The sequence below is a fragment of the Phaenicophaeus curvirostris genome, chromosome 1 (assembly GCF_032191515.1).
Source record: "Phaenicophaeus curvirostris isolate KB17595 chromosome 1, BPBGC_Pcur_1.0, whole genome shotgun sequence".
NCBI lineage: Eukaryota > Metazoa > Chordata > Aves > Cuculiformes > Cuculidae > Phaenicophaeus > Phaenicophaeus curvirostris.
In genome coordinates, this window is record NC_091392.1 from 62,841,788 (window position 1) to 62,862,206 (window position 20,419).

Genomic DNA, 20,419 nt, shown 5'->3' on the forward strand with positions numbered 1-20,419 from the left:
TTGGAGGCAGTTGCCTGATGAGCTGATGGAAAATGAACACTTTCCATTGTTTGGATCCACTGAGTTCATGTTGCTGACCTCTGTAACTGCTCTGTCATAGCACCTCAGCCAGGACTACTAAATTCATTTTTACTAGTGTCCATTTAGCATGATATTCTAGCTCTGCATTGCACATTGCCCTCACAGCTAAGAACTGTAATGGTGATTTAAGTTGGTCCCCAAGAGACAGGGCAAGAATAAGGAATACTGAGACCTTGAAGAGGAATGCAACAGGTACTACTTGTCTGGAGTCTGCCCAGATTCAGACTCAAGCTCATCATTTGATTAGATCTGTTCTAAGCTTTCTTTTCTGCTTTTCTTCCTGTTCTTTGGCTCATTCATTAGTCTCACGTACAACTGTTCAGCTACTTTGCTAACTGGAGTTGACAGCAGGATGAGGTACTCCCTCAACCTATGCAGATACTACTCCAGTTCTGCATAAATTGCAGTCCTGTAAGAAGGACCACAAATTCTTTGAAGGTGGATGCAGTAATTGTCACTAAGAAAAACTTGACACCTTTGGTTCATCACAAGATGTAGGAAATCTTCCTCTAAGAATCTTCTTCCATGCATGAAGCCTCTTTTTACTACTCAGATAAATAAGATTTTGGTCTGCTAAAGCAAAGATATCAAACTCTGCCTTTGATGGGCCACTTCAAAGACTTTTGCTCTGAACACAGCTCTCCGCAATTCAATACAGTGAAGAAATGTAAATCTAAGAAAACATGGTGGTAGCTGAAAAGGTCTGATGCAATCTGGCAAACCCCAGAAAACCCGCAGAAAAGTCCTTTGCTCCATATCACCAAGATTTTAATCAGAAACAGAAAAGTTAAGAGCCACCTGATCCAACTTCAGGCATCGCTAAAGGGCCATCTACGGACAGCCAACTTGAGATGTTAAGCAGAACTCCACTAAATGTATTAGTTATAGAGCACTAGCATACAAGGGCTTTAAAAGACCTTTTGGGAGTAAAGTTGAACACCATTAAGCTGCAACAAGTTAGGAAGTTCTTTCCACTGGCTTTGATTTGAACCTCCTCACCCACCAGGACACTTTAAACAGTACTTTAGACTTTCACAGATCTCCTAACAATACTGCAGCCTTCACAACCTTCTCCTCATTCCGCCATCTCACATGTGTTTCAGTGTGACCCTAGTCATTCAAAATATTGATATCATAAGGGTTAATACACACACGTATTTATTTATCCTTCTCCTCCTCATTCCACTGTATCTCACATCTCTCAGTGTGACCCCAATCATTCAGAATATCAGTATCATAAGGGTTAATACATACACATATGTATTTATTTATATGTATTATAAAATACAGTCTTTCTAATGGCAAATACAGAAAGAAAAAACATGGAAAAGTTCCACTGCCTCATAGCTTTATTACCATGCCCAGCTTTCAGGAAAAAAACCAAAAGTATTCCATGATGTATGTAACTGAACCAGAGAGACCTTTACTTTTTATACTTCTTGTCTGCCATGGGAAGTTGACTGCAGGTCAATGTAGCCATATTAAGTTTCAAATTTCTCGAGAGAAACCAGGAGGGCTATCGATAGGGTTTTATTTCTTCAGTGGAATAGGTTCTATTGCTCATAGAACCCACTGGCCATATGGGGGAGAAAAATCCTCAATAAAGTACTGAGTTGAGAAACCATATTGTATTTAACAATGATCTGAGCTCGTGCTAAAGAGTTCTCCTTTGTTACAATAATGTATATTATTTTAATGAATTCGACTTTTTTAAAAAATCACCATTTCTGATAAGGGTGAACTATGCTGAAAGTCAGAACTCTTCTGTATACAGCCTCTTTTTCAAGCTCATGAGCACACATGGTTCCTGTTCTATTTTAACAAGATGCCCTTCCCAGCCTGAGGTCAACTTCATATGTGGCCATTGGAAGTCTCCTGCCTACAGGCTGAGACAAAATTCCAGTTTTTGCAATAGTAACTGCTTCTTGCATCAAATGTATGAATTTTCCCATAAATCTTATGCATATCATATCACTTTCTAAGGACTAATGTTATTATGAACTACACAACAGTCTAATCTCTTGGCAATTTGGGGCTGGCTCCAGCTCTCTGCTTGACCTTGCGTTTAGGATAGGAGAAAGATTCCAAACAGAGGTGATTGTAGAAGGAGACACATCAGCACAGATCACACTGAACACAAAACCTAACAGAGTCTGGAAAAGCTCCATTTGAAAAGCAAAACTCTATAAGAAAGAGTGCTATCAAAGAGACATTCTGCGTAGCTCTCAAAAGCACAGTTACTTAGATGAACTAAATTCCACTTTAACTTAAATGAGAATATTCCACTTTCTGCAATAGCAACAACTTCCTGTATCTTGCCGAGCGCCCAATCATCGATCGCGGCCGGGGGGGGCCGGAGGGGCGGGCGGCGCCGTCGCGCAGGCCAGGGCGTGGCGGGCCGAGTCATCGATGATCGGGCGCGGACCCGCCCCAGGCGGCGGGGCGGGGCTGAGGCGGTGCCGCGCCAACCAAAACAACGCGGCGCCCCGGCCGCCGTTGCGCTCGCTCCTCCGCGCCGAGGCCCGACCGGAGGAGCGGGGGTGGGGTAGGAAGGAAGGGTTGGAGCGGGGAGCCGGGCGCCGGCCATGAAGCTCCGCGTGCGGGTGGAGAAGCGGACGGCGGCGCTGGAGGTGCCGGGGGCGGAGCCAACGCTGGGGGAGCTGCGCGCGCAGCTGCGCCGGGCCCTGCTGCCCGCCTGGGGGTACAGGTAGCGTGCGGAACGAACCATCGCGGGGATGAGGGGAGAATGGGGGGGGAGGGTTTGTGTGTGGGGTATGTGGCGCCGGCGGGGCGGTACCACGCGGTGCGGGAGGAGGAGGGGGGGGCGGCGGGGCGGTACCACGCGGTGCGCAGGGAGGCGTAAGGCGGAGCGGACCATCTGCTCGCCCCTCCCGTCCCCCCCCCATCCTCGCGTCCGTCCTCCCTGCGGGGCCGTGCGGCTCCTCCTCTAGCACCGAGGCGAAGGGGCGGGGTGAGGCAGCGGCGAGGCCCGCGGTGGGTAGGCGAGAGTCGCTCGTCGCTAGGTAGAGGGCTCCTTCCCACAGATCCTCACAGAATCGCGCACAGAATGACCTGAGACCATATGGGATTGGAAGGGACGCACAAGGATCATCGAGTCCAGCTCCTGTCCCCGCACAGCAGAACCCCAACATTCACACTGTGTGTCTGAGGGTGTTGTCCAAATGCTTCTTGGGTATTGCCAGGGTTAGCACTGTGGCTGCTTCCCTGGGGAGCTGTTCCAGTGTTCCACCACCCGCTGGGTGAAGAACCTTCTCCTAATGCCTGACCTAACCCTCCCCTGGCACATCTGCCGTTCTCTCAGGTCTTATCGTTGGTAACCAGAGAGAAGACATCAGCTCCTCCTTCCCTAGTGAGGAATCGGTGAACTGCTGTGAAGCCTCCCTCAGTCTCCTCTTCTCCAGGCTGAGCAGACCAAGTGACTTCTGCCACTCATATGAGCAGGGAGGCATGGCTGCTCACCAGTTCTGCTTCCCAGCTGTTCACTATAGAGCAAGAAAGTGGAACTTTTGGGAAGTGCTGTGGTACCCAGATTGCAGCTCAGTCAGAGCTAGCTTGGATTTCCATGTGGCCTTTCCAGTTTTGTAGCTTTGTAGGCTTCTTGGCGAACCCCTGGGTTTAAATTCCATGAACGCTTTATCTATGAAGAACTCGTGTCAGCCCTTATAGGAGGGTAAGGCCTGTAGAACAGGCTCATTTTCTGTTGGTGATTAAGAGGTTTGTGTTCACAAACCTCTAATTAGGCGTGAAGTGCTGGTGTTACGCTGGCAGTACTTCTGTTTGATTGCACTGGGCCTGGCTGCCTTACAGTGTGGGCAGTGGAAATCTGAAGTGACTGTACAGCAGCTGCTGACCTTTTGCAATGAAGGTTTTGCTTAGAAAGCAAGATGGCTGAGTCTGCAGTATTATCTTGTTTTTAAATAACCTCAACCAGTTGTTTATTTAAAGCTTGTTTACTAGGTGTGATTGTCTTCTAATTTGGAGGGCACTTGTTTGCTTTCCTTCATAGTGATTTTATGAGCAGTTACTGTAAATGAAGTTATACTTACCAAGGAGCTACATCTACTTAAAATATACTTGGAGATAAACATTGGGGAAATAATTTATTTTTTTTTCCTCGCTCTTCCTGTAAAATGTAGGAAATTATTAATGGATTAAAACACACCGGGTAGTGTTATTGTAGTGTGCATTATGCATTTCTAACTCTACTACTGTGTGCAGTTACCCAAGTGCAGCCAACCATGTTTCCTTTTTTTTTTTTTTTCCTGTTTTGCAGTTCTGATACCAGGTTTTCAATAACATTGAACAGAAAAGATGCTCTCACAGAAGATGAGAAGACGTTAGCTTCATATGGGATTGTTCCTGGTGACTTGATATGCTTGTTACTAGAAGAAGCAGATGGACAACCCAACCTACCTCCTCCTTCTACTCCTCCCCGACTTGAGAACGGTCATGAGCCATCCACCTTGATCCCCAACAAAATGCAGGCTAGCAGTCCAAAAGAAGAAGGGCAGAATGAGCTATCTGACAATGAGAAAGCTCAGGTGGAAGTTCAGAACAGTGATGAAAGGGTAAGTACACGAGAATTGTGCTGTACAACAACAAGGCAGAAAATGGTTGCTGTACTATATTGTAGACAATCTTTTCAGAACATTTGGCTCCTTATACTTGTCTGATATGCAGCCAGTTATTTGAAATTAAATTTGTCCCTGTTCATCGTATACTAGCTGTGACACAGAAGGAATTTCAGAGACCCTGAGGTGTTTCAGGTCTGACGTCTTTACGGGATTGCATGTTTTGCTGCAACACATGCTTTCCATGAAGAAGTTAGGAGTATGTTTCTTACCTGCATCAGAAGCTGATTCTAGGTACTCAACAAATACAACAGACAGTGCCAGTTGGAAACACCTCCACAAGATGAGTGTATGGTTCCTTTCCAATGGTTTATAACAGTTCCCTGTGATTCAGATTGCCTGCCATCAAGTGAGACCCGTCTGTCTTGCACATGGAGGTTGTGTAGCTGAGGTAGCTCCTACTTCATGTTTTGTAAGTGTACGTGTGTATGACCTCATATGATTCGTGCAGCTAATAGGCACATTTTTTCATATTACTCAGGGTTTTTTCCTGTGTGACAGTACATTAAATGGTTAAGTAGCTAACAGCTCCTACTGACTGCTGGGTCCTGTGGTGAATGGTCTCCCTAGAGGAGACTGCAGGTACAGCCTAGTGCCACAGTTATCTCATTATACAATCTGTCTGTTTAAGGCAGGAGCTTGAGAAACTGGGAGGAAATTGTCTTCCAATGTTATTTAAAAGCAAATGTATTTTTTTGTTTCGGAACAAATTTCTAATACAAAATGTCCCTTAATACAGCCTTTATATAAGGTCTTCTAAAAATATTGTTTTAATCTATGAAAAGTAAGATTTAGCATAGAAAGGATTGTAAATAGTGAAAGAAAATGTAGCTGGACTTTTGTCCCGTTGGCTCTTGTCAGGAGCATGGTGGTGTGGGTATGCAAACTGCTTGTGTCTGTTGGTCAAACATACAGTTATGCAGAAGTTATGCAGAATATCTGTTTCGTATTTATTTAATATTTGAAGGCAAGATGAAAGATTCTCGCACCTTCTTTCAAAACTGTGGTGAAAGATGGCAGGAAAGTTTCTAAGCAAGTGTCATTGTAGAAAAGCTCTATAAGTCTGAAAATCTGTGTTTAACTGGAACAGTGAAGTGCTATGTGGATGGATGGCGGTGCCAGAGTCATGCAGACAAAGGTATCTTGTGCCCCTGGGCATGGATTTAGGGGAGAAGTAGTTACAGTTACTTTAGACTCTGGGTTTTTTTTGTTTTTTTTTTTTTTTTTCCTGATCCTTCCCTTAGGTAAATCTGCTTATAGTTTTCATTCAGTGTTTATTTTATTTTAACATGCCTGTGGATAGTTTTTAACAGTTAAACCACACCATGTTATTATGTTTGGTAGAAGAAATGAAGTCACAATAAAACAACAGTGCTCCTCAAGTGTCAACAGATACACTCCATTGGTGACTATTTTTTTTCCCAGTTACTTAAGCCAGTTCTGTTTGTAAGCAGTCCAGGTTAGCACTTTAGTTACTTGTCATGCATATTGGCTGTATTTAAATAAATGATGGTACTACAGTGAGTAAATTATTCATGTGTATGTTGCAAAAATTCCCTTGAAGGTTTAGTATGTTATGACTTTGTCTTCATGTAGTATACGCAATCAAGTGACAGACGCTTTTATGAAAGGCTTGCATTATAAGTATCAAACACAGAATTTGTGTGTATAGTCCCAGTTTCCATCTGGGATGCTGGGAAATGGAGATATAACCAATCTGTAAAACTTGCATGAGAAATCAGCAGAGTAGACTTGGTACCTGTGAAGACTGAACTAAGCAGACAGACAGTATTGATGTACGTGGAGGCTCAACTTTCTGAACAAAGGTTTTTGCTTTCCCTTGAAGGCAGGATCCAGCTTGGAATTTCCTTCTGGATTAGTCCCAGATGATGTTGACCTGGAAGAAGGTACAGGCTCTTATCCCTCTGAACCCATGCTGTGCAGTGAAGCTGGTGATGGTGAAATACCCCATTCCTTAGAGATGCTTTACCTTTCTGCTGAGTGTACTAGTGCCACTGATGCCTTGATCGTCCTAGTTCATCTTCTCATGATGGAGACAGGCTACGTACCTCAGGTGGGTTTGCAACCAATCAGAACACCTCTTGGTCAGTATGAAAAAGCTGTGGAGTATCATGGGAATGTGCGATAAAGATGCATCTGAAGATCCACTCTAGTTTTGTATAGGTCAGTCAGCAGCAGAGGCTGCTGAAGTATCAGCTTCTTTAGTTTGTCTAACCAGTAAGCCTTAAGGATAAAGACTAGAGCAGCTTTTAGGTGTGAGAGAAGAGGCCTGTCCCCACGTTTCTTTCAGTCCTCAGCCTCTCTGGGTCTCAGCCGATAGTAGCTGGATTCTGCAGTATACTGTTGATGTTGTGTGGGTGCTTAGATTGTAGCATTTCTTTGAAGTGCTGCCTTAAGCGTCAGTATCACCTCAATGGTGTCTTAGCCAAATGATGGTTAACAATGCCTAGGTCTGACAAAATGTTGTCTCCTATTCTGTATTAATTTAGCTGAGTTCAGTTAGGCTTTGATTCCACTAACCTATTCAGGTATCTAACTTGTAATCGAGCACTTACAACAATACCTCTGTACAATGCATGAATTCACCTTTTCCCTTTAAATTTTTGGTTTTGCATTTTATGTTTACTAATATGTGGCAAAACATGTAAAATAAAAGATGTGCTGTCATGGAAATTGTTTCACTTCTCATGTGTTTTCTTGCTGGAAGGCTAACTAAGCACATGTAGGGGGTCAGTTTAGGTGTTTGGTTGACCAACACCATTTTAATAAATCTGCTAAGTTAATTGCATACCTATAGCCTGGAATGCTATCTGAAGAACATGTTTGCCACTGGGCGAAAAGTTTCTTTGTCAGTCAGCAGGCTTGGAAGTAGGGAAGATGGTTGCTGTGCAGATGTAAGAGGAAAGAGAGTGAAGTCTGCTTGTAATTGGGATTATGCTGAATCTCCCTCTGGGATTCTATCTGAGCCTTTTTGTACTGAAATTGAAAGGAAAAGCCTGTTAGTCCACTCAGATTTTTTTTTTTTTAATGGATTTCAAACTGATTCTTCAAGCCTTGTCAGACGTCTTGAGTTCACAGAAAAGATGCAATAACATGTTTTTCATGCAGTAAATTAATGTACATGCAGGAGTTGTCAGAATGTTGGAATAAATGGCAAAATGAAGTACATTTCTCAAAGAAACAGGTGTGAGTCTGCTCACTGAACAACCTTTCCTGTCAGAAACTGGCACAGGACAAAAAAAATCACTAAACTTCTCCTTGGATTTGCTGTTAGTCTTAGTGAAAACAGTATATAATCATGCAATTATGGTCTGTGTCATAACGCACACTGGGACTAAACTAAGATTTGAATTGCGACCAACATTCTGGCAATTTCTAACTTGTAGTTCTCCTTTTTTTTTTTTTTTACCCCATAAACTTGGTATATTGCTTGCTGAAGTGTGGTGGTCTTGTCTCTATATTTCTAGGGGACGGAAGCCAAGGCAGTGTCTATGCCAGAGAAGTGGAGAGGGAATGGTGTCTATAAGCTACAGTACACACATCCCCTTTGTGAAGAAGGTTCTGCTGGTTTGACTTGTGTGCCTTTGGGAGATCTTGTTGCTATTAATGGTAAATTAGTCAAGTTTTCATCTGGGATGCACATTGCTGAATATCACCATTATTTAGCAAGAGAAAATGTTAAGTGTGTTTTTGTACACTCTCTTTAGAACTGCAGCTTGATTATCCAGGTTGCTGAGATGCTGCTTCCTGATGCTGAATAGTTTTGGTCTTTCCTGGCTTCATGTTAACAGTTTCATTCCCTCTAATCATGACAGATCAGTCCTTGGGTGTTCCAATTGGCCTTTTCATTGCAATGTTGTAGAACTCTGTTTCTCATCTCGTTTCATAGAAAATTTAGTATACATTGCCAAATATTAAAAGAGGTAGATTTGCTACAAACAGTATTTTGTCTTGTCTCATGTTCTTTGCAAGATTTACAAGCAACTTCTAGACTGTATTATTTAGCTGTAAGGTATAATCTTTCCTGTAGCACACTAGCGATTTAGCTGTGATCTCAGAAATTGTATTTAGTTTAAGCTATTCAGTCCAGAAAATTCAAGGAAGTCTTAATATTTTGAGGCAGCTTCCATATCACTTGGTGGATTTGGGAGTTTTTATTATTTGTCTTCTTCCTTGTTGTTTTTTTTCTCTTTTTTTTCATGCTTTATTTAGCATCTGAGCAGTTGCACGTTTTTACAGAACCAGTACTAAACTGGGACTTGATTCTAATTTCAAGATATCTTTGAGTCAAATTTTTATGTTTATTTGTAAAAATTGTAGGTGATTATGCCAAGTTGTACAAACATATAGGTTTTCTCAGAACATGTACACATTTTGATCAAATGTTTTAACCAAGTTTAGATCTAGGACAATATTAAAACTGCCATGCATATAGTGTTCATATAGTAAGCTTGTTGAGTCTCTCTAATTAACGTTTATTTAATGACTTGGTTTTAATAGTGGCTCGCTGTGTACCTCTTAGCTGTGTTACGCCTCTTTCCATGCAATAGAATTTTTGAAGGCAATGCTTGGTTTCTGCCACTGAGAAATCTGTTTATTCCTTGCTATTTTAAGTTCCATTTTTCTGAATTTTTTAATTTGTCTAGCTTCTTGCTATAGCTGAGTACTTTCCTTGAGGGAATCTGGTAAGGGTAAGGCAGTAATGAAATGATCTTTGTTGTCTCTCAATGTGTTTTAAATTTTGAAATGTCTTTTTTTTTTTTTCCTTATATTTGCAGCAACATTAAAAATCAACAAAGAGATTAAAGGTGTCAAGAGAATACAGCTAATGCCAGCATCGTTTGTTTGCTTTCAGGAGCCAGGTATGACCGAGCAATTATATTCATGGTAGTAAACTTAAAAGTTAATGAAGTCACACAGTGGGTGAGAATGTGCTTCAGTAGAGGACCAAATAGGTAAAGAATAGCAAAAAAGAATAAAAATGTGGCTACCATTTAGGTGATTGATAGCTTTGTGGTAAACGGAATTCGGATTGTAGCCATTTACTCATATTGTGCTGTTGAAACGTTTTGAATTTACTGGATTAACTGTGTAAGGAATGAACCTTTCAAAGCCCAAGTCATCCTTTGGCCCATATGCCTGTTTTTTATGAGGTCCTAAGCATATGTGTGAATCTCTGGGGCAGCAGTGCTGGATTATTCCCCCTTGCTGCCTGGCATTTCAGGACTTGAAAGGCTGATGGTACCTACACTCTTGTTGTGGTGCCATAATTGTCATATTTTTTGTCAGACAATATGTACTGACCACATAGCTCTCTCTGGAGTGCCAGAATTAGAGGGAAAACTAATGTGGGAGGAGAGAAGGACAGATGGATGTGGGTCTTTGTAAGCACAGATCTGACTAGCCTTTTGTTCTCTGAAGTGTGTATGAACTGCTTTGTTGACAGTTGAGGCTGACTTGTTGTCCTGTATTGTGTCCTGGGTAGCCCCAGGTGGTGGTGTACAAGTCAGGTCAAAAGGCTTTAGAAGAATAACTGAGCACTGAAATGTGGCTGATATTAAGGTAGAGTCTTCTTGCTCCTCTTTCTTAAAAGAACATACTTTAAAAACATTCCTGTCAAATGAATATTGCACACACATACAGCATGGGGGTGTGGTACATGTGGAGCTTTGAAATCTGACAAAAGAGGCTCTGGCCACTTGAGAGTCTGTTTACTTCTGAAGAACAAGTTGCCCAGGGAAGTAGTGAATGCCCCATCCCTGGAAGTGTTCAAGGCCAGGTTGGATGGGCCCTTCAGCAGCCTAGTCTGGTGGGTGGTGTCGCTGCCCATGGCAGGGGGATTGATCTTCAAGGTCCCTTCCAACCCAAACCATTCTATGAATCCAGGATTTCTCTTAATGGTGCCTTTTAAGGCATTTCCTAAAGGAAAGTGTAGCCTGACAGTGGAATGGGTCTGTAGTTTGTTGATGAATTCCTTGTTTCATAATTGTTACACTCTAGCTGCAGAGCTGCTAGAAGAAAAATCGTCGGCTTTTATATAATTTTTGCATTATAATCTTCTGATATTGAGCTTTTTATCTCTCTTGATAGAAAAGGTTGCAGGTGTTTACAAAGACCTTCAGAAATTATCCCGTCTCTTTAAAGACCAGCTGGTTTACTCTCTTCTGGCTGCTGCCCGACAAGGTGAGAGAAAATGTTTATGGTTAGAGATAGTACTTTATTTTTGAGGATGGAAGCAAAGGATTCTATCTAAAACCTTGAAGGAAAAGCTTTAGAAACAGCTGTTCAGTGATGGGTATATAAAGAGTAAACATGGAGTAATTTATACATTCTAAAGAAACTGTATTAATCTCTGTATGTCAGAAAATGTTAGTGTAATGATAACTTCCTAATTTTAATTTTTGATTGCTTTGAAGAGTCTGAAGTGAAGTGGCTGTTTTCTACTCTTAGTGAAGAGGGAGTAATATCACAATCACTTTGTGGAAGTATTTCTGTAGTTTTGATCCATTTCTTTGTCAAAGCAGGAAAATTTATGTAGCATCATATTTGGAAGTCTAACCCCAGGAATTATCTTCTCAATAAAAGGTCATTGAGGGCTTGGAAAGGATGGTAGGAAGTAATCCAAGCTGGTGTCTGTGGAGCAGTAGGAAGCCAAACTTTCTTTGCATAGGTATTGCCATAAAAGGTCTCAGTGCTGTATTCTGAAGGCTAATCAATGGAATTCCTTCTAAACTTCAGTGCAGGAAGGTTTTATGTGAAGCATGTACTCTGCATTTAATGTGGTTTTTGTGGGCTTATGAAATTGGGCAGGTCTTTTTTTTTTTTTTTACCTATTCCTTTGTTCTGTAGCCTGTAAACATAGTTAGATGTGTGGAATGTTTCTTAGGCTTACAGTGGCCAGTAGTGGTTGGTAAAACGTGTTGTTTGCTGGTTTTTTTGTGCATGCCATGAATGTACTTGGAGTTGCAGGAGATCCTATTTTATAAGAAATGACAAACAGTACCTTCCGAGAAAAGTGCTGTAATTCAGGCATCAAAGGGAAATGACTTAAGGGAAAAGTTATCATAACCTTCCTTTTCTTTTTCTTTTTCTTTTTCTTTTTTTTTTTTTTTTTTTTATCTCTTGTGATAAACTCTGCACCACTTAGGTAATGCTTCTATTTTTCTTCACTTTGTAGCTCTGAACTTGCCAGATGTGTTTGGGTTAGTGGTCCTTCCTCTTGAGCTCAAGCTTCGGATTTTCAGACTTTTAGATGTCCGTTCGCTCATCTCACTTTCTGCTGTTTGCCGTGATCTTTACACGGCTTCAAATGACCAGCTTCTATGGAGGTTCATGTATCTGCGAGATTTCCCAGGTAATGTTGAGACACGTATTTTTCTAATTACGTTCTCGTGTGAACACGGGGATTAGGTCTAACAGATTTTGATAGAGGCTCTTCAGGCGCAACCACTTCTGATATTTAAACACTGAATAAATGCAATAGTTTGTGATGCTGACCAGTAGAGTTGGTCAGGTGTAATTCAGGTGGATGCATGGTTTTCTGTCAAGAAAACTAATGGCAGTCTGCCGAGCCATTACTGATAGACCACACAATTCTTTTAATTGTGTGGTGCAGATTTCCCTTATTTTCATCTGTTTTCTTGGTTACCTTGGTGTACCAACTGTGGCAGGTACTGGGAAGTGGAGGAAAGAGATATTCCTGCTGTAATTTCTCAAAAGAGATTGAAGAAACAAGGTGATCTAGGGAAGTGCTGTCAGAAGTCAAAGAGACAGTTTCTGGGACTTTTCTATTGACACGGTAACTTGTGGAGATGATACTTTACATAGAACGGGTGGGCAAGTAGATTAACTATTGAATGGTCATGGAGTTTTATATTCTTTAAGATGCATTATCCTTATGAAAAATGTATTGACCAAAAGTGTTCTTTCATCTCTTGATTATTCTGCAAGTCCTGACAAAATTGTGGGCATCTGTGGCATGAATGCTACTTAAAAATAAAATAGATTGCTCTTCCTAATTTTTTGCTTATCTTTGTAGATCCAATTGCAAGGCCTCGTGACACAGACTGGAAAGAAGTAGGTGGCATTTTTAAATATAATTTCTCTGAGATTAGTCTCCATGGGCAAATTTGGAGATAGAACACACTTTGGGAGGCAGTAACTTTGAGTTAAGTTTGAGTTTAAAAGTGTGGCGTTCTGTGTACATGTGTTGAATTTGGTCAGAGTAGGAGAAAATAGCTCTCACAGGTTATACAATGCATGCCCTGATGGTGGGGTGTAGGGATCTTCCAGATACCATTATTTGGTCTTTGGCTGGCAGAGCAGTTGCTGTTCTGGGTTTTGAGACTGGTGAGAAGTGCTTTACTGAGAAGTGCTGCAGAACTGAACGCAATTGCTGAAGCTGGTACACAGAGCACTTACAGAGCTTTACAATGCCTTTGTTTCTGTCTGCAGCTGTACAAGAAGAAGTTGAAACAGAAGAAGGAAGCCCTGAGATGGAGGCACATGATGTTTCTGCCTCCTACACCTCATCCAATCCCTTTTCATCCCAACCCATTCTATCCTAATCCTTTTCCTCCTAACCCATTTCCATCAAACCCAATCTATCCCCCAATGATAATTGGTGGAGAATATGATGAGAGACCAACACTTCCATATGTTGGAGACCCAATTAACTCACTCATTCCTGGCCAAGGAGAAGCACCAGACCAGTTTCCTCCATTCAGACCACATTTTGACCCAATTGGTTCCTTGCCTGGAGCAAACCCTACACTTCCAGGACGAGCTGGTCCCAGTGAGAGGTTTCCACCTAGACCCAGCCGGGGCCGCCCCATGGACATTCGCCGCGCATTCATTTGATTGCTGCTTTTCCCTTCAGTGAGTTTTCTAGTCCCTGAGCTTGCTTTCTAACTGCAGGAGGTTGCACATCCCAGGCACTAACACCTGCCTTCTCTTCAGATTGTGGCAAGAATGTGTGCATGGTAATGTTTCAACCAGAAAGGCTGGTTTATTTCATGCTCTGGTAGTACCGTACCACCTGGCACTAAGATCTGTCTCACAAAGAGCTACAACTTAGAACAGTTTGTTCTGCTTCCTTCCTCCCTCTCACCCTTAATCATCTGTGAAGTGCTATGTTAGAGACCAGAAGGATACCAGCCAAATATTTGCTGCATCAGATAAAGAGCACTTTAAAGTACAAACCCTTAACTTGTTTGTCTTATTGGAAGAGTTTTATTAAATTGCCAGGAAAAATGGTGTTTCAAATCTACCTGGCTAATAATCTTTATTAACAAAAAGATCTACTACGTCACATAGAACAGGATGCTTCTGTTATGGTAGATGTGAGTCTTAGAAACTCTCAAAGATGCCATTTCCTATTTTCTTTAATGTTTTATTAGATAAAAAGCATTTTGGTATTGTTACTTAATACATGAAGAATACAGGGGAGGGATTTTCTTTACAGTGGGGATATTAGAACACAAATAAAACCATTTTACAAACAACTGAGGAAAATCATGCTACAATGCAACTCAGAAATCTGGACAGAAGCAGAGCAATTTTACAAAAAATCAGCAGCAAGACTGTTGTCTTTCTCCTTGACTTCACAAATAAGGAGCTGTAGTACATGGCTGTTTACTGTGTGTGAACTGAAACTGGCATAGAAACAAGTCTCTCCTCCTTCCTAACTTAAGGAATTAAATAGGTTGACCTGGTTGCAGTGGAAATGGGATCACAGCAAAAGCAGAATGAATTCTCACTTTACTGCAGTAAATGCCATTTGATTCCATTAATGAAGTATCAAAATACATCTTGCTGAGAGAAAGTGTGTTGTATCATGCTATGAGCACCTTTAGAGTCTTATTAACGAATAAGCAACTAACAAGACACTACTAAAGTCTCCTGATGAGATCTGCAGGCTGATGCTGGAGCTCAATTAAAGGAAGACTGGAATGACTAAACTTTGCTAGAACTTTTTGTTTCTTACATATTTTTTAAGATGGATTGATTTTAGTGTTTCTATACATGTAAATGGTACTGATGACTGTTGTGACAGCTGATATTTTCTAAAATATTTTGAAATTCTAGCAGAAGAAATAGATTGATGTTTGCTGTTAAATACAAGCTATTTAAACAGTAATGCTTAGGTGCTTTTTCAGGTGATATTTCAATGATTCATCTTCTTGTTTTGTATAAAATCAGCTGACCAGTAAGAACAGGATGTTTTGCCATTAACTCCACTGGAAGTAAAATATAATACTTTATTTTGCTGTCAAAAGTTGTATTGCTTCTTTATTTTCTTTTCTGTTGCACAGCAATGGCATTCCAGTGCAAATCCTGCCATAATTAAACACTTAAGAGCATGAGTCTGGGGACAGTACCAATACCAAGATTAGCTTTAATTTTTAACATTTGCCTGCAGTGGTTGAATTGCTTTGTTCCAGCAGAGTTTTCACGTAAATGTATAGTTGGGCTTCTTCAAGCTTAGTGATTCTTTGTTCCACTGATTTAAAAAAGGGAAGATGGAAATCTACGCTTCTTTGGTCCTTGTGATCAGTGCTTCAGAAATGGGTGTGTAGCTTTCAAATAAGGTTGTACAGCTTTAACTGAGAACATAATGTGTAAATTATTCTTTTAATGTTAGCTTTTCTCAAGATTTTTCTAGGAACAATAATCTCTGTGATAGGTTAATTTTGTGGCACTAATGGTACTCGCATTACCAGTGCCTTTGACAACAGTCATGCTGCTTGCTCTGCCGACATGCACCATGCTGCTCTGGAGTTGAGCCTTCTCTGCCATGAGGACAACCTCATCATAATTCTGCCAAGCTGCTACAGGTTCTGTTTATGCTGGATTTTTTCATTTGAACATCTGTTTTTGAAGAAGTTAGCTCAACCTTTTTACAGATGCACCACTGCGTGATCTGAAGATATTCCTTCCTTTTATTCATTACTCCTTCACATTGTAGTAAAAGTATAGTGAGCCAAAGATAAAGGAACCTGACTTCTCCAACTGCCAGATTCCCTAAAAAGAAGTTCCCTTTACACATAAAACAAGATATGAAATATAAAGTGAGTATCTTGGGGTGAGCAGGTTAAACTTAGAAGACAAAACAGTGGGAATATTTGAAAACTATGAGTTTATTTTGTTTATTCGCCAGCTCCTAAGCTGGGTATGAGTGACATTGTGATTTGCAATCTCTAGAAGAGAAATCACAAAAGATAAAATGCCTGAAGATGGGCATTTCCTACTGTACTGTTCATCTGTATCTGACACTCTTAGGGTTGCTACTACCAGTGAGTTGGAAATAAGGATCTATTGTCCTTGGCGTTTAATTTTTATTGTTTTAACTTATTCCTGAATCTTAAGCCAACCAGATGAAGTAACTGGGTCATGTGCAGGATTTAAGGTCTTATGTACCTGCCTGTGATAAGTGAAAGAGAAGAAAATGCCACTGCAGTTGGAACAGGACTGCTGTTCTCCTGAACCTTATCTTTGTACAAGACTTTTAGTCATATGGGAATATAAGTGGCATTCCTCTTGAAATACCACACCTAGATAACTACAAGAAAGTAAAGATATTTATTAGACTGTATGTAAACTGCATAATGTAAATTAATTTTCCAGGTGGTGGATGTCCCAGCTCCTTCTTGGGCTGGATCCACACAAATCTATTCATGTTTCCTTGCTTCCATATGAAGAAAATTAAAGCATGCAGGACAAAAGGGAAGCTCTGACCAGGTGCTCATTTTTCACAGCTGTATGAGAAAGATCCCAAGTGATGTGGGGCATGTCTGCCCTCTTATTTAACTGTGGCTTCTGTTCACCAAATTTTCTGTTGCCTTCTTACTACCCCGAACTCCGTCTGTTCTATTTAGGTACCTAAATACTTCTTGGCTATACCTTCATTCCCCATTCCTAAAATGGAGAATTTACACTTTGCATTCCCTCAGTTTCTTGCTTTATTAAATTGTAGAGATTTTGGAATAGAAACTGTGCATCAAAAGAGATAGCCTGAATATATGACGATGCATTTCTGAATTTCCTGGTAGTCACAACAGCTAGTGTGTGAGCATCATAGAGGTAGGAGTGTATTGTTTGAGCATTTATAGGACACGGTGTAGAGTTTCATCATTTTAACTTAAGAAATCAGCTCAGTGCTTTCATTAAGGTGCTTCTGTGAATAGAACCGAAGGTGCTTTTCAGGCACCGTGGGAGTAACCAAGTTGAGCTGAGAGTGTGCCTGTTGCTTTTACTTGTTTTTGCAAGTGGAACTAGGAGGAGGGGAGATGCTATTCTGTTTGATTGTCCCTTGAAAGATGGTAGCTGGGAGCTGCAGGCAAATGAAGAGATCTTAGTCACCAATACAGCATCAGCAAATGTTTCAACTGTTGTGTCCTCCGTGATAAACTGGGGTCTATTTATGGGGCCATGTCATAGAGGTCACTAATTAATTGGTTTTTGTATCTGTTGTGTTTGTAAGATAGACATAAAAAGGTTCAGGCGATGGAGCAATTGGGCATTCTGACAGTAAAATTTTATTTTTGTCTTTACCTCTCTGGTGGCCATTTAGTAGGGAAAGGCATAAACCATGCTAAGGGAGGTGTTACAGAAGGAAATCCTCTCCCACTAGGGTTGTGTCATCTCCTCTCCATGTAGTGGAGCCTGTTAAACTGCTATTGTTCTTGCCAATGAGACAGTGCTTGCTCAAGGGCATTTGTCACTCTTTTATTGCTCCTGGAGACTGCAAAACAGCAAGGTCTGTTTTTTCTCCTTGGTCCATGACATGTATTTATGATGCTACATTGTAAACTGCTTAGCAAACTTGGAAGGACAATACAGAACTTGAGGGGTGGGGGTGCGTGTGAAAAAGATAAATCATCAGGGATTAGGGTGATTCTAGAATACTGAACTTGAGATATAAATCATTGATCCAGATGAGTCTCTTGAGAGTCTTCCAACCTGGAAAAGCTATTCTGTTACTTGCCTGAAAGTTCGTGGATCACAAAAGCCATTATATGTGTAAAAGCCTGCACAGGGGTAGGTCGTACAAGGTCCAGATGACTGCATTAGATTTAGATGTTTGTTACAGGTGCTATGCAGGAAGGAATTGGTTGTTTGGCTGTATTCCCCAACAGTGAATCATCAGATGCGAGATAGCAAATGCTGCTGTTGCTTTTGCTGCTTTGGGGATCTCCCTGTTGTAAGTGGCAGCGAAGATCTGTGCCATTGGCTCAAGTGCTTTTAATTTGCTGACCTCCCTGGTTGTTCCTCAGTGTCATCAAGGTGAAATGGCCAAGGGAAGTACAAAGCGAAAGGTCTGGCCTTGAAGCTGTATGCATGGTTTGTGACTGAAGTATTTCACGAAACTTAAGAAAAGTTGAGGAGGTAGGATGAGACGGAAACTGGCACCTGCATTAGGTGTGTCATACACAGAACTAGCAGAATGCTAGGGTAGCTTTTCAGATGATAGAAATAGCCGTAGATCAATTGATTTACCTAAGGTGTTTTTCTCAATCATGAATGTCATTCCTGTTTTTTGCCATGTCCCAGTTTTAGTGTGTGTGCTCACAGCTTCATTATGTGTTGCAGGCTTAGAGGAAAAGCACACCTGGCAAAGATCCTTCTCTGTTTTCTCTAGAAAAATAATTCTTGGGTGGGGTTCAGGAGGACTAATACTGGTCATTAACTGCTTGGAGCAGTCTTGTACGTGCCCTCCCAGAGCTTGGTGTCTCTGGATGTCCCAGCTTATCTTATTTTAAAAGGATAGTTTTCCTGTTCTATTGCAGGTTTGTCACCTTGCATTCATTTTGCACTCATGCCAGTGAAGTCAGTGGGAGTTCAAGGAGGGAGACAGGATTTCACTCCATGTCTCTGTCCATTTCGTATTATGGAACACTCAGCAAACAAGTATGTGCACTTCATCAACTCTGCTATTAATTAAGCATATTCCTGGGGGACATACTTAGCCAGATGTGACCAAGTCACCAAAGTGCTTGGAGTTTAGCTGGCTTTTGTCTGGAATTTGTGTGAACCAAATGTTCACACAATGTGAACTCTGGTGTTTCCAGGGGCAGGGGAAGAAATTGTTTTGTGTGTGGAAGGCCCATTTCTCAGGTTATTTTTGAGCTAAGGCTGCAGGGTTAGAACATGACATTTTTATCTCAGAACTCAGGAATCACGTGCAGGGGACATAAATGCAAAAAATAAAACAGATATTTTATCTGCTTTGAGCAGAGTGCTCTGGAAAAAAACAGCAGTCCATCTGGATGACCTGCTCATGTGATCTCCAGCATTTACTGATGTCTGGTACCATATTTAACTTGAATGTAGTTTTGCTCTGAAAAGTGACTTTTTATATAGTTGGTATCATGAAGTTCCACAGTTCACTGTGTTTCCATGCTCAAGCATGCTCACTTTATCAGTCAATGAATACTTACTGGACTCAGTCTTTGCACATCTGTTTCCGAAATAAGCCTATATATATATGTATTTTAGCCTGACCTCAACAAGAGTTCAGTAATTGGAAACCAGCAATTGTATTGACTATATACAAATCAAAATAAAAACCTAGTTTGCATTGTTAACTGTGTTTGTACCACAGGGGTTGTTGAGAGTAAAACTTGCTTTATAAATCAGTCATTTGAACAGGTGTGGTTCGCATTATGCACAAAACCCAAAGAAATAGTGCACTTCTATACAGTCACTTTTCAGGCCATTATTACATTTTCTTTGAATTAAAACAACAATAGTTTCGCACGTTCCTTTTACCCAGGTGTTAATTGTGAATCGCTGGGTATCATTGAGAGTGTTCCAAGATGACATTAGGTATGCTGATATGAAGAGTGAGGGCTGACAAAAGCACAAATCCAGCTGCAGGGCTGTTAATCGGAGAACAGACTAGCAAATGATTTCCGTAGGTTGCGAATGGTCTCAGCTTTTGCTTCGTCTTCATTGGCATTTCCTCTCTGAGATGATTCAGATAAGCTCAAGGTGTTTGTCAAGGACTGGGATTTGCTGGAATGGAAAACAAGAGTTCAGACTCAGCAGGAGAAAGTGGTAGTTCAAAGCCGATGCTTTGTGTTCCATCACAAATTCAAGGATAAAAGGAGAGGTAAGCAAGGAGAATCTCCATATGCTAAGACATCCTGGAATAAGGGGAGGGGAGTGGAGAGGATGGAGCACAGGTAGGTGGCTCCAGTATCACAGTCAGAGTAGTAAGTGTTTCTGAAAACATGTGGTTAAAACCATGCAATCACCATTTGCAGCAAATGTTGTGAGGCAGTTATTTCACTACTAAAGCAGAAGAATGGATTCATGCTGAGGGTCACCCATCTCTCATCAGCCACAGCATGGCAGTCCTGTTCTTTCAAATATGAGAGCATGAGAGGTTGGGCAAGTTGGCAGTGTTTAAGCTCAAACCAGGACTGTGCTTTGGAAGTAAATCTCCTGGTTTTCCCCTCTTAACATGATTTGTCACCGAGTGGTTTCTCCTGGTCAGTAATAGGTATTTAGCACAAGACAAGACTAGATTGAAGTATGTGAAATATGTATGGTGTGGAGACTGCATCCTTAGCACCAACATTTTGATCCTTAAGTCCCTTGGTTGTGGTTTGCCTCGCTAATGTGGATATTATCACTGAAAGCCTCTTCCAGAACATCACTCC

At 41.2% G+C, this 20,419-nt stretch overlaps 2 protein-coding genes across 2 annotated transcripts in view; one reads left to right on the forward strand and one right to left on the reverse strand.

Moving 5' to 3' along the window:
* Positions 1–2,564: 2,564 nt before the first annotated feature.
* Positions 2,565–13,954, forward strand: FBXO7 (F-box protein 7). Its single transcript, XM_069859959.1, has 9 exons — positions 2,565–2,788; positions 4,376–4,670; positions 6,580–6,807; positions 8,222–8,363; positions 9,533–9,616; positions 10,845–10,937; positions 11,932–12,108; positions 12,793–12,830; positions 13,209–13,954. The coding sequence occupies exons 1-9, from the start codon at positions 2,667–2,669 to the stop codon at positions 13,611–13,613; spliced, it is 1,584 nt and encodes a 527-aa protein (XP_069716060.1). The 5' UTR covers positions 2,565–2,666; the 3' UTR covers positions 13,614–13,954.
* A 5,382-nt stretch (positions 13,955–19,336) lies between these two features.
* Positions 19,337–20,419, reverse strand: part of SYN3 (synapsin III) — a 202,575-nt gene continuing 201,492 nt past the window's right edge. The window contains exon 14 of the mRNA XM_069860280.1: positions 19,337–19,769. Coding sequence (XP_069716381.1) covers positions 19,637–19,769 — 133 coding nt within the window. The 3' untranslated portion in view covers positions 19,337–19,636. The remainder of the gene's footprint in view (positions 19,770–20,419) is intronic.

Excerpts from the sequence above, each read along its gene's own strand:
- FBXO7 (XM_069859959.1), top strand. The coding sequence starts at position 2,667 with ATGAAGCTCCGCGTGCGGGTGGAGAAGCGGACGGCGGCGCTGGAGGTG. Across the intron at positions 6,808-8,221 it reads AGACAGGCTACGTACCTCAG|GGGACGGAAGCCAAGGCAGT; the intron begins GTGGGTTTGCAA and ends CTATATTTCTAG. Across the intron at positions 9,617-10,844 it reads TGTTTGCTTTCAGGAGCCAG|AAAAGGTTGCAGGTGTTTAC; the intron begins GTATGACCGAGC and ends CTCTCTTGATAG.